The 12,220-nt window shown below is 51.0% G+C and overlaps 1 protein-coding gene across 1 annotated transcript; it reads left to right on the top strand.

Moving 5' to 3' along the window:
- Nucleotides 1–564: 564 nt before the first annotated feature.
- On the top strand, nucleotides 565–10,197 carry PSMD2 (proteasome 26S subunit ubiquitin receptor, non-ATPase 2). The gene is made up of 21 exons (XM_044673241.1): nucleotides 565–722; nucleotides 1,816–1,872; nucleotides 2,367–2,531; nucleotides 3,355–3,476; nucleotides 3,611–3,835; nucleotides 3,931–4,089; nucleotides 4,198–4,342; nucleotides 4,803–4,863; nucleotides 5,114–5,260; nucleotides 5,372–5,478; nucleotides 5,715–5,842; nucleotides 5,933–6,020; nucleotides 6,473–6,635; nucleotides 6,750–6,851; nucleotides 7,234–7,379; nucleotides 7,544–7,627; nucleotides 8,446–8,614; nucleotides 8,733–8,827; nucleotides 8,951–9,077; nucleotides 9,590–9,708; nucleotides 9,855–10,197. The coding sequence occupies exons 1-21, from the start codon at nucleotides 570–572 to the stop codon at nucleotides 10,035–10,037; spliced, it is 2,745 nt and encodes a 914-aa protein (XP_044529176.1). The 5' UTR covers nucleotides 565–569; the 3' UTR covers nucleotides 10,038–10,197.
- Nucleotides 10,198–12,220: the final 2,023 nt, after the last annotated feature.

Below are 12,220 nucleotides of genomic sequence, written 5' to 3'. Positions count from 1 at the left end.
TGAAATTCTGTGGATCCTGGGCACTTAGGCTCAGTTTTCTCATCTGTAAAATGGGGAGAATACCAACGCCTTTTTCTCAGGGCTCTTGTGAGAATCACATGGGATTCTACTTGTAAAGCGCTTTACACACTTAAAAGGGATATAGGAATGCCAGCTGCTCCTCGGCTATATCTGAGATTTCTATTTACATGTTCTGAGTGCATCGTCCAGGTAGAACGGAAACTCTCAGAGAGCTGGGGACGGTTATTTGTCTCGGTACTTCCGGTTTTAGTGGAGTGCCTCGCACTAGGTGGCCATTTAACAATTGCCTACTTTACGAATGAATGAATGCATGCATGCATTCTTGCATGCTTGCATTCTCTGCACAACCGAAGGGCTTTCGCATGCGCACGGAGGTATCCATTCTCAATGCGACCCGTGGTAGCCCATGATCGACGCGCTGCCTTGTGGGACTTGTAGTCTGGCCGTGCGTGCGTACCGTGCTGCGTGCCGACGATGCGGCGTGGACACGTGCGTGCGCGCGCGCATGCGCGGCCGGCGGGGGCGGCTGGAGCGGAGCGGAGCGCGCCATGGAGCCGGGCGGCCGCAACAAGGCGGTGCTGCCGCCGCCGCCGCCGCCGCCTCACTCACAGCCCCCTGCGGGAGGCGCCGGGGCCACGGACGACAAGGCTGGCGGCAAGGAGCGTCGGGAGCTCAGCGACAAGGACAAGGAGCAGGAGCTGGTGAGCGGCAGCGGTGGTCGAGCGGGCCGGGCCTCGGGCTGAGTCACGGTCGGCGTAGGCACAGGCCTCGGGCCCGGCGGCGCCCAACGGCCCCCAGGCTTACGGCCCCGAGCCCCCGCCCGGCCCGGTTCCCCGCCACGTTTCAGACCCTTCTTCCCCATCCCTTCCTTCACCACTCGCGCCCCTGCCTCCACACCTTGCCCGCCGAGCTTTCCCCCAGCCCCACTGCAGTCTCCGCACAGTCCCAAGGGATCCCGGCCCGAGAAGAGCCCGCAGGCCACTCCCCCTTTTTACAAAGAAGGAAATGGAGGCCCGAGTGACAGGAGTAGGATTGGAACCCAGAGCCCGGCAGTAGTAGCTCTCAGATAAAGGGTAGCAGACTGCGCCCCTTCCTTCAAAGGGGAGCCGCCAGCATCCTCGTAGTGAGAGCGACAACCAGAGGCCGTAGGGTTCTCCCTATTCTATAAATGAAGAAACTGAGGCCTAGAATCACTCGGTGAGCCACTTTGTGACTTGTATCTGAATTCGGGTGTTCCTGACCCCAGTTCTAATGCTCATTTTATTCTCTGCCCTTTCTGGGGCCCAGGCTGGAGGGCCAGAAGGAAAGATTCCTTTTGCTGGTCTTGTTTCCATGGCGATAGACCAGGGTGCAGGACCAGACACTAGCTCCCCTCCTGCCTCTGGTGCTTGCCTACAAAGATGGCTTATTTCCACCCAGGCCTGGGTTAGAGTGTTTGTAAGGTATTCTCATAGGGGCTGATCCCTAAGGGGAAAAGATGAATCTTTTAAAAAAGTTTGTTTCTTTCTCTCTCCATGTCTCTCTCATTTCTCTCTCCCTCTGTCTGTGTGTCTCTCTCCCCCCTCTTCTGTTTCTCTGTCTCTGCCTCCTGCTCCCTTTCTCTATCTGACTTTTCTTCTCTCTGTCCCTTGTTTAAAGAAGTCAGTGATTGGAGTTGTAAGATACTGGTATGAGGGGAAGTGCTCTGCACCCAAGCCTGCAAGTGTGTCTACTGTACTGGGGAGAAGGGTCTTCAAAGAAGGGAGGTTGGGGTGGATGTGCTGAAGTTCTTTGACCCTCTATCTCCCTCTGTAGTCTGAGGAGGACAAACAACTTCAGGATGAACTGGAGATGCTGGTGGAACGACTCGGGGTGAGTCATGAGGCTGCCCAAGTGGGTCTCCATTGGGATTCTTCCCCTCCCCCTCCCTGTCACTATGGAACATGTGGCCCAGGCCTGCTAGGCTACTGTTTGCCCTTTTTACCCTTTGGGTCTTTCTCTGGGACTTGGTCTCTTTGTTTATTCAGATGATAATCACATGAAATATGGCACAGAATAATACAATATCAGACAGAAATCCCCAAAGGCTTCAGCAAAAACTGCAGTTCTTTCTGACCTCCCTCCCAGATTGTTTTCTGCCTACAAACTTAACTGGATTTGGGGGCTTTGGTCACTGTAGATGAATGGACTCTACTGTCTTTGCTCTGTGGCACATCAGTATTGCCATATTTTGGTATTCAATTTGTCATTTTGGGTTTTTCTTGAGGATAGGGAGGAATTGTCTCTTGAGGTCTTCTGTTAAATCTTGAAGGAGGTGTAGCACTCTTTTATGTGAACCCTTCCCTGTACATCCCTTCCTCAACTAGGAGAAGGACACATCCCTCTACAGACCAGCCCTGGAGGAACTGCGGCGGCAGATACGTTCCTCGACAACCTCCATGACCTCTGTGCCGAAGCCTCTGAAATTTCTGCGTCCACACTATGGCAAGTTGAAGGAGATCTATGAGAACATGAAGCCTGGTGAGAATAAGGTGAGACCACTTGCCTTTGGTCCTCATGGTAGCCCAGAACAAGGTAGCATATGATGGTTTACAGGATGATTTTAGCACAATAATGCTGTGAACTTGATACCACTGGCCAAGCAACCCTGTTTTTCAAATTGCAAAACTGAGTCTCAGCTTTATCTGTGGTCATACAGCTGGTAAGAGGCAGGACTAGGTCTTCATTCTGATTTTCTGAACCTTCTGAAACTCAATTTGATGGACTGTTATCTATCTGATAAGGAGTAAAATAGTTAATTCTCAGATCTGTCCACTTAAAACAGGAGTTTTTGCTTGTTGTGTCCTCAGCCTCCTTTGAGAGATGTCTAGGGAAGCTGAGAGACTAGTCCTTTTCTGAATCTTATTCCTTTAGAGGTTATGAAAGTAACATGGTTCACAGACCCTTAGGCTTCACGGATCCCAAGATAAGAACCCCAGTTCCAAAAGGATGAGACCCAGAAACACACATGTGGGAGCTAGAACAAAGACTTATTTGTTGTGTTTCCTTTTGGTTTCTGTATGCTTTTTTTCCCCATATTGGTACTGTCGCATTTGTACAATTGAAAGCTATAGTATTCTATACTTGAAGCATGTTAGCATTTCCTTATTTGAGGTATTGTATCTGTCACTCAGCCCCCAAACAGTGCCACTGTAATAGATAGATGGAGCATCCCTCTTGCCACTCTTCCATCATTTGTGCTGGCCATGGTTCTAGGTTTGCGCTTGCTTTTCATGGGTAGGCAGGCAGGCTCATTGCTTTTGGGAGCAGCAGCACCTTGTCTTCCCCTTTATCATGGCTCAAGTTTTTTTGCAGCGTTTTGCAGCAGACATCATCTCTGTCCTGGCCATGACCATGAGTGGGGAGCGTGAATGCCTCAAGTACCGGCTAGTGGGTTCCCAGGAGGAACTGGCCTCATGGGGCCACGAGTATGTTCGGTAAGCACGAGTCAGAGGTTGGGGAGATCAGAGGGAGGGCTCTGGGGGATGACCCTGGCCTCTGAGAGCCCTATGCCGGTGGCCTCAGAGAAGCAAGCATCTCCTCTCCTAAATGATGCCCCGGGCTTCCCCAGGCATCTGGCAGGTGAAGTTGCCAAAGAGTGGCAAGAGCTGGATGAGGCTGAGAAGGCGCAACGGGAGCCCCTGCTAACCTTGGTGAAGGAGATTGTCCCTTACAACATGGCCCACAATGCAGAACATGAGGCATGTGACCTGCTCATGGAGATTGAGCAGATGGATATGCTGGAGAAGGACATTGATGACAATGCCTATGCCAAAGTCTGTCTCTACCTTACCAGGTCAGTAAGGGGGAGGGTTCATGAGGGAGGTGGCAGGGGTGTGTGGCCTGCCAGGGGCTGAGAGCTAAGTGCATCCCATGGGCTTTCTTCTTTAGCTGCGTGAGTTACGTACCAGAGCCTGAGAACTCGGCCCTGCTGCGCTGTGCCCTAGGAGTCTTCCGAAAGTTCTCCCGCTTCCCTGAGGCTCTGCGACTGGCCCTGATGCTCAATGACATGGAGCTGGTGGAAGATATTTTCACCTCCTGCAAGGATGTGTGCGTGTGACTATGGGGCTTGCCTAGGATAACGTGTGGGTGAAAGTGTAGGTTCCAGTGATGCTTTTTGGGCAGCCAGCCAGTGAACATGATGGCATTCTCCTCCAGGGTGGTCCAGAAGCAGATGGCCTTCATGCTGGGCCGTCATGGAGTTTTCCTGGAGCTCAGTGAAGATGTGGAAGAGTATGAGGACCTGACCGAGATCATGTCCAACGTGCAGCTCAATAGCAACTTCTTGGCTTTGGCTCGGGAGGTGAGGGGCTTGTCCTTTTTGTCTGCTGGCTGGGGCCTCCCCTTTAGCACCATTGGAACCAGCATTCCCTGTTTGCAGAGTGCTTGATTCTCAAAACTCTGAGGGAAGTAGAAGAAATGGTACCATTCTAGAAGTCTGATGGATCTTGAGTTAGAGGAGTATAGATTTCTCTTTGGGTCTGGCTCATGGTTCATCATGGGCACATTTTCATTCAGTCAATGAAAAAATTATAATATATTGATATTAAGCGGCCCTCCCACCCCCAATATCTCCCAAATGGATGTCATCATGAACAGAATTTGAACTTAGGACCTCCCAATTTAGTGCTTTTTAAACACTTCTGTGTCATCTCTCCTGTCATTATTCTTGGCTCCATTTGCCCTTTGGTAGAAGTACTAAAGGGAATTTGTCCTTGTTTGGGGCATGATTCTAATGTAATTCTGGGATCTTTGCTTTTCAGCTTGACATCATGGAACCCAAGGTGCCTGATGACATTTATAAAACCCATCTGGAAAATAACAGTGAGTAACCACCTTGGCATTCTCAGAGCATTTAATTCTATTCTTTCCATAGAGGAGATTTGAGAAGAAACTATGTTGGTTATTAAACACCCCATCAGCATGATAACCACAACAATAATAGCACCTTCTAGGAAGTCAGTCCACCCTGTGGTCCTCCAGGTCATAAGCTTGGCTCACTTTTTGGAGGGTGCTCAGACAAAGGCCCAAAAGCTGGAGTCAGTCTTCATTTCTTTCTCCTTTCCTGGTGCAGGGTTTGGGGGCAGTGGCTCCCAGGTGGACTCAGCTCGCATGAATCTGGCAGCCTCCTTCGTGAATGGCTTTGTCAATGCCGCCTTTGGCCAGGATAAGCTGCTCACAGATGATGGCAACAAGTGGCTGTATAAGAACAAGGATCATGGTATGATCATGTACTTTTGCCCTTCTCCAGTCTCCCTCCTGGTCCCCTATATCTGGCTCCAGTTCCTTTGACTGTGGTCCAGTATGGGATGACACTTTCTCTCTGCCATAGGAATGTTGAGTGCAGCGGCCTCCTTGGGTATGATCCTTCTTTGGGATGTGGATGGGGGCCTCACCCAGATTGATAAGTACCTCTACTCCTCAGAAGACTATATCAAGGTGAGCCTGGGTAGTGCCCAACAAAGAACTGAGAATGCCCCTTTTCCTTTTCGGTGATCTTATAGTACCCACCTCTCACTGATGAGGCTTGCATGGCTTGTCACATTTTATAAACTTCACTACCTCTTTCCCTCAAAGAAATGAAGGTGGTGTGGATTTAGGTAGGAACCATATTCTTAATTAGAGTTGGTAGGGGAAAGTCAGGCCAGAGAATGGATTCTGTGTTCTCTTCATAGTCAGGAGCACTCCTTGCCTGTGGTATCGTGAACTCAGGAGTCCGAAATGAGTGTGACCCAGCCTTAGCCCTGCTCTCTGACTATGTACTACATAACAGCAATACAATGCGGCTTGGTGCCATTTTTGGGTAAGGCCCTTTGTATCCTGCTCACTTCTATTGGGCTCTCTTTCTCCCCTGACCTTGGGTGACGTGTTCTTCCTTCCTGGCTTTTCTTAGGCTTGGCCTGGCCTATGCAGGCTCAAATCGTGAGGATGTCTTAACTCTGCTGTTGCCAGTGATGGGAGATTCCAAGTCCAGTATGGAGGTGTGTCTAGAGGTTTGGTCCCTCAGGGAATGGGGCTTTGAGCTCTGGGACTCTCCCTGGAAATGTCGGGAGAAATGGGTACATAGATGTGAGAGTCATTAGCACAAAGCCCCTCTAGAGACTAGGTCTTGTTCAGGATTGTATTTATATATTCCTAGTATCTTGTCCTTCGATTAGCTTTGACAGGCCTGGGGCCTCATTGTTCCTTGGAAGAGGTCACAACTCATCACAAGTTGAGATTCAGAAACTTGAGGCTCCGGGGGAAGGAAAGTGCCTTTTCGGCTGCTGTATAGAGGTTGGCACTCCCTGTAGAAAAAAGCTGCCTTCCCCATGGGTAGGAAGGACTCCTCCCCAAAGTGGAACAAAAAAACCAGGGACCTGAAGTCAAATCACCAGCTACTGAATGAAGATTTGTCTGTGAAGCCAGCCCTGAGAATCCTTCTTCTCTACAGGTGGCAGGCGTTACAGCTCTGGCCTGTGGCATGATTGCCGTGGGTTCCTGCAATGGAGATGTTACATCCACTATCCTGCAGACTATCATGGAGAAGTCTGAGACTGAGCTCAAGGACACTTATGCCCGTTGGCTTCCCCTTGGACTGGGCCTCAACCACCTTGGTGAGCCAGGCTGGTGGATGACATGCCCGACAGTCATTCTGCAGGCTCTATGGAGGGGGTGGGGTCTGGGTAGGAGAATTGGGATGACCCCCAGAACTCTTCTGCCCCTCCTAGGCAAGGGTGAGGCCATTGAAGCAATCCTGGCAGCTCTGGAGGTTGTGTCGGAACCCTTCCGAAGTTTTGCCAACACCCTTGTGGATGTGTGTGCCTATGCAGGTTTGTGTTGCTTTGCTCCATTGTTCCTCAGTAAATGGACCTTCTTTGAGGCCTTGTCTTTTCCCAAAGCTTTTTTCTCCCATAAAGGCTCTCTTCTCTCTGGGTCAGAGGGGATAGTGAGCACATCTGAGTGACCCTGGGCAAGTCACTTAGCCCTTTTCTGCCTTAAGTCTCCTTGTCTGTAAAATGAGGGTGATAGTAGCACTTGTGAAGATCCAGTGAGCTAATGTATGGGAGAGCTTCAGAATCCTGAAAGTGCTATAAAGGTCAGCCTTTTCACCTCTTCTTCCTCTTCCCAGGGCTATATCCTGATTATGCTGTCCTTCCCTTCTGGGCCTGGCTGTCTTTTTGCCCTCTCTGACCCCTCTCTCCTATACCCCAGGCTCGGGGAATGTGCTGAAAGTCCAACAGCTGCTTCACATCTGTAGTGAGCACTTTGACTCCAAGGACAAGGAGGAGGACAAGGACAAGAAGGAGAAGAAAGACAAGGACAAAAAGGAGGCCCCTGCTGACATGGGGGCCCACCAGGTGACCTGGTGGCCTGGGGGAGGGAGGAGCCTCTCTGGGGCCAGGCAGGGCAGGAGCTAGGTTCCTTGGGGTGGCCATTCCTGGGATTGTGTGTTGGTGAAGCCCAGAGCCGTGGTAGCTGGGCCTCTGGGACTCACTGGGCTGGGCCTCCTTTTCTCTGGCAGGGAGTAGCTGTCCTGGGCATTGCCCTCATTGCCATGGGGGAGGAAATTGGGGCTGAGATGGCTCTTCGGACCTTCGGTCACTTGGTGAGTTGCAGGTTTGAGGGCCCTTGAGCTATGCATAGTACAAGGGGCCAGTAGGGCAAGGGCTTGTTTCCTGGCTGGCCTCTTAGGGTAGGGGTAGAAGGAAGGAGCCAAGCCCACCGTGGTGCAGGAAGAGACCATGTAGACAAATGCCTTTTATTTTTTGTTTATTAAAAAAAAATCATAAATTTAGCAAGCCAATAAACACTACTTAAGTACACAGCCAGGAACAGAATAAAAGGCTATATTTGCAACCCAGACTTCTTTTGTTGACTTTTTGGTTCTTTAAAGACTTCAAGGTTGTGTCCAAATCTCAGGCAGCTTTGTTCTCATTCCCCTTTGAGCTTTTCTTCTTCTGTGGATCTTTTCAGATTTTGTTGCTGTTAAGGTTTCCGCGCGATTTATCATCTTCCTTCTAAATGACATCTTTGAAGTTTTCCCAGTTTTCTGTGTCTCATCTTTGTGATGTCAGAGGGTGCACACAAATCCTTTCCATCCCTACACCACAGTTGATCATTTCTTATCTACCAGTTATGCCAACTTCCTCATTTACAGTTGAGGAAACTTGGGCTCAGAGAGCTAACAAGCAAAGCAGCAGACCCAAATGGGGCTCAAGTACATAATTGTTTTTCTCTGATTCTGGCATCTTTCCCACGATGCCCCATCCTTTTGGTCCTTAGGGGCCCTCATAGATTTGGATAAGAGACCAATTATGGTTCCATCCTCTTTGGAAACTGGCAGAACCCATGGCTCTGTCTAGACCAGGAACTCCCTCTGCCCTGTCTTTGCTCTGCAAGACCTTCCTTTTTTTAAACCCCCAGCTTAGGTATGGGGAACCTACTCTGCGCCGGGCGGTTCCACTGGCACTGGCCCTGATCTCGGTCTCAAACCCGAGGCTCAACATTCTGGACACCTTAAGCAAATTCTCCCATGATGCTGACCCGGAGGTGTCCTATAACTCCATATTTGCCATGGGCATGGTGGGCAGTGGTGAGTATCAGCAGAAGAGGGCAGCTCTTGGGCTGAGGGGAACATCTGAAGTAGGTTTGGGCAATTACCCTATTCAGTATTTCTCCCCCCCAATATCTCCCCGTTGCTTCATCTCCAGGTACCAACAATGCTCGATTAGCTGCCATGCTGCGCCAGCTGGCACAGTATCATGCCAAGGACCCTAACAACCTCTTCATGGTGCGCTTGGCCCAGGTAAAGGGAATATTCTTCTCTGGGAGGCCTAGAGATTGTATAGGGTCCTTTTGGTGGGCGTTGTATGATTGGGCTTGGGCAGTACTTCTCCTGTGATCCTTACTCTTACTGTGTCCTGAACAGGGCTTGACCCATTTGGGGAAGGGCACCCTCACCCTCTGCCCCTACCACAGTGACCGGCAGCTCATGAGTCAGGTGGCTGTGGCTGGGCTACTGACTGTGCTCGTCTCCTTCCTTGATGTCCGCAACAGTGAGTCCCCTTCAGAAACTTAAGAGAAAAGGCTAAGTCAGTCTTAGTGATGCAAGGGTGCCTCCAGAAGACCCTAGAGGTGTTTCAGGTTCTGGCCAGTGGGTTGGAGCTGGGCTTTTCCAGGGTTACTCTTGTCTGCTTTATACCTGCCACTGGCCTAGGCCACATGCTCCCTTTAGTGGGGCTCCAGTTAGGTTGGTTTGGCTGCCTTCTGGGGATGAGGCTGGCCATTAATTCCACTGTATTTGGTGTTTTAGGTGACTATTATCCCCATCTCTCAAGGAGGCAGGGAGAGTGGCCCCAGGGTTAGGGGAGCAAGCAGAATGTGGGCAGAGTAAAGGAGTGAACAGCTCTGGGGAAGATAAAGGCAATATGGGGAAGGAGGAGCATCAAGACTGAGGAGGTGGGTTGGGGAAACCTGGAGGGATGAGTTAGAGCCACTGGGGTTGAGGGGGCAGTGCTCAGGATTGGGAAATACTGCTTACTACCACCTCTTTGCTGCTTTCTTATAGTTATTCTGGGCAAGTCTCATTATGTGCTATATGGATTGGTGGCTGCCATGCAGCCCCGAATGCTGGTCACCTTTGATGAGGAGCTCCGGCCGTTGCCAGTGTCTGTCCGTGTGGGCCAGGTATGGGGAGGGGATCTGATGGGATAGGGTGGTAGGGCTTGGGGCCTGGAATGTAGGAATCACTTCTCTGGAACTCTCAGGGACAGTAGGATTACTGGATTCCCTGCTCCCAGATTCCCCTTACTTTACCTTTTTAATCCCTACAGGCAGTGGATGTGGTGGGCCAGGCTGGGAAGCCTAAGACTATCACAGGATTCCAGACACATACCACTCCGGTGTTGCTGGCTCATGGGGAACGGGCTGAGCTAGCTACGGAGGAGTTTCTGCCTGTCACCCCTATCCTGGAGGGCTTTGTCATCTTGAGGAAGAACCCCAACTATGATCTCTGAGCCCTGGGGGCCCTAAACCTTGACTTCAGTCTGGGGTACTGGGCAATAGCCCCAATTCCCAGGAAAGGCCTTCCAACAACCATTTGGGGGGGAAATTGGTTCCTGCTTTTTTGTTACTAAGTGAGATGGCTATGTTGAATTAAAGACCCTTATTGTCCCATGTTCTGTTAGTGCCTTTTTTCTTGGGATCTGCTAGATGGAAGTTGAGGGGGCTACTGCTTAGAGGGAATGCAGGAATGGGTTGAAAATTAGAGGATCAATGCCAGAAGAAAACCATGGCCTTCCAGTGTATTTCTCGCTAAGTTTACTCTACAGTGGAGAGTTTATTCCGTTAACCAGTCAATCAATAAATAAGCAAGTGCTATTAGGCTTTGGTCATAAGATGAAAAATAAAGCTGTTCCTATCTCCAAGAGCTTCCTTTCTCCCAGAAACAATGTATATACATATAAGTAAATGCTGCTTCTGTACATGAGGTAATGGAGTGTGGAAACTGCTTTTCACCATTTTGGATGGAAATGGAGGCCATGTCCCAGCCTTCCACAGAATATATGCTGAACAGGGTTTTTAACCTTAGACTCGGGGCTGTAGGCATCACTATTGACCGTCTTTCATTGCTGATCTGCCTTGTGAGCTCTGGGACTCCTGAGCCCCAGTTTCTGTCGTCTGTCTTCAGCAGCCACTCTCATCCTTGATTCATTGGCTTTAGTTGAGATTAGAGAGTAGATAACCACATTTGTTGGGAGTGTGGAGTCAGTATGGTCTTGGGGTAGAAGCCCACCAAGTGCCGAGGAGGAAAGGAAGTATACTGCTTTTAATTATGCATGACAGGCCTCTAAAATGATTTTGTGTTTTTAACAAGCTCTCAAGTTTCATTTTTTTTAAACCCTTAATGTTTTAGAATCAATACAGTGTATCAGTTCCTAGGCAGAAGAGTGATAAGGGCTAGGAAGTAGGGGTCAAGTGACCCACCCAAGGTCACACAGTTAGGAAGTGGCTGAGGTCATATTTGAACTCAGGACCTCCATTCTCTAGGCCACTGAGCTACATGTTCTACTGATTTATTTTGCTTTTCTCACTGAAATACCCTTCCCTTCAGAGCAAGGCAGCCTTGCCCCTGAACATTAAATACAAGCTCAGCAAAATCAACTAATAGGGTTGGACACAGCTCTGTACCCATAGTGCCTCACCTCCATGCCCTTCTTGTTAACTTCCTGGTCCTCTGCTGTGTCCTGCGTAGGTTGAGTAAAGTTGAAAGTAATTTCTGAATGAAACAGCGAGGCCAGGTAAGCCACAAGCCTGGCAGCTGCCCCTTGTCCACTGGGCACTGCTGCGCAGCGTAGTGTTGATGCTCCATTTTGGTCCAGACCTCCCTGGAACTCTGCTCCCCTCCCCTCCAACCAGTAGATTAGGAAGCCTTCGGGTTAGTGCCTGGGACAAACTTATCTATTATTCTCTTTCCAACCTAACTTCCTACAACTTGGCCTTCCCTGGTTTCTGAGCACCCTCGGTACTTTCCAGTCTTTCTACTCCTCTTTACACCCACGGAATATGCGGCTGCCTTTTACAGGTCGGTCCTGGAGATAGGAATGAAGCCTTGATTTAGTGCTTCGTGAGAGCGGAGGCCCGGTAGCCTCTGAGTGCCAGGGGCACCCGCCCTCGGGGGCCCACGCCCTAATGGGGTGTCCTCATCTCCTGCAAACCTCGATTTCCGCTTTGGGGGCCAGGCCGGTGCTGGATGGAACAGTGGCCTCCTAGGGGACGCGGCTGGGCCTCCGCTTAAGGTCAGGCGCCCGGCCAGAGGGGGGGTTATCCGCAGTTTCCTGCATTCTCACACCTGCCAAGCGCTCCTTGACACCCCGCGGTTCCGCCCCAAGGGACAGGTCATTCAGGCAGCTGGCCCCGGCAAGGCTACCCAAAGTCGGGGAGCTGTAATGGAGCGAGCTGGGAGCTTCGGGCCGCCCAGCGGGGCCACGTGATCGCGTAGGCCTTTCCCTTCTATTGCAGCGGGGGCGGGGAGGACTCTCCGCTGCGGCAGCGGAGGTGGGAGGGGAGAACGACGGCGTGATGACACACGCCGCGGGCGTCCCCAGCCCTGGCCCTGGCCGGCGCCACCCAGCCCCCTGCGCCGCGGCGGTCACGTGGCGGGCCGGGCCGCGCCTGCGCCTGCGCCTGCGCCTGCGCC

This window comes from Gracilinanus agilis, chromosome 4 (assembly GCF_016433145.1).
Source record: "Gracilinanus agilis isolate LMUSP501 chromosome 4, AgileGrace, whole genome shotgun sequence".
Lineage (NCBI taxonomy): Eukaryota > Metazoa > Chordata > Mammalia > Didelphimorphia > Didelphidae > Gracilinanus > Gracilinanus agilis.
This window is presented reverse-complemented; position numbering and strand designations above follow the sequence as displayed.

What these genes read in the sequence shown, in the direction of transcription:
- PSMD2 (XM_044673241.1), top strand. Translation starts at nt 570, where the DNA reads ATGGAGCCGGGCGGCCGCAACAAGGCGGTGCTGCCGCCGCCGCCGCCG. An exon ending in TGAAGCCTGGTGAGAATAAG is followed by an intron (nt 2,532 to 3,354) that starts GTGAGACCACTT and finishes GTTTTTTTGCAG; the next exon opens with CGTTTTGCAGCAGACATCAT. An exon ending in AACCCATCTGGAAAATAACA is followed by an intron (nt 4,864 to 5,113) that starts GTGAGTAACCAC and finishes TTCCTGGTGCAG; the next exon opens with GGTTTGGGGGCAGTGGCTCC.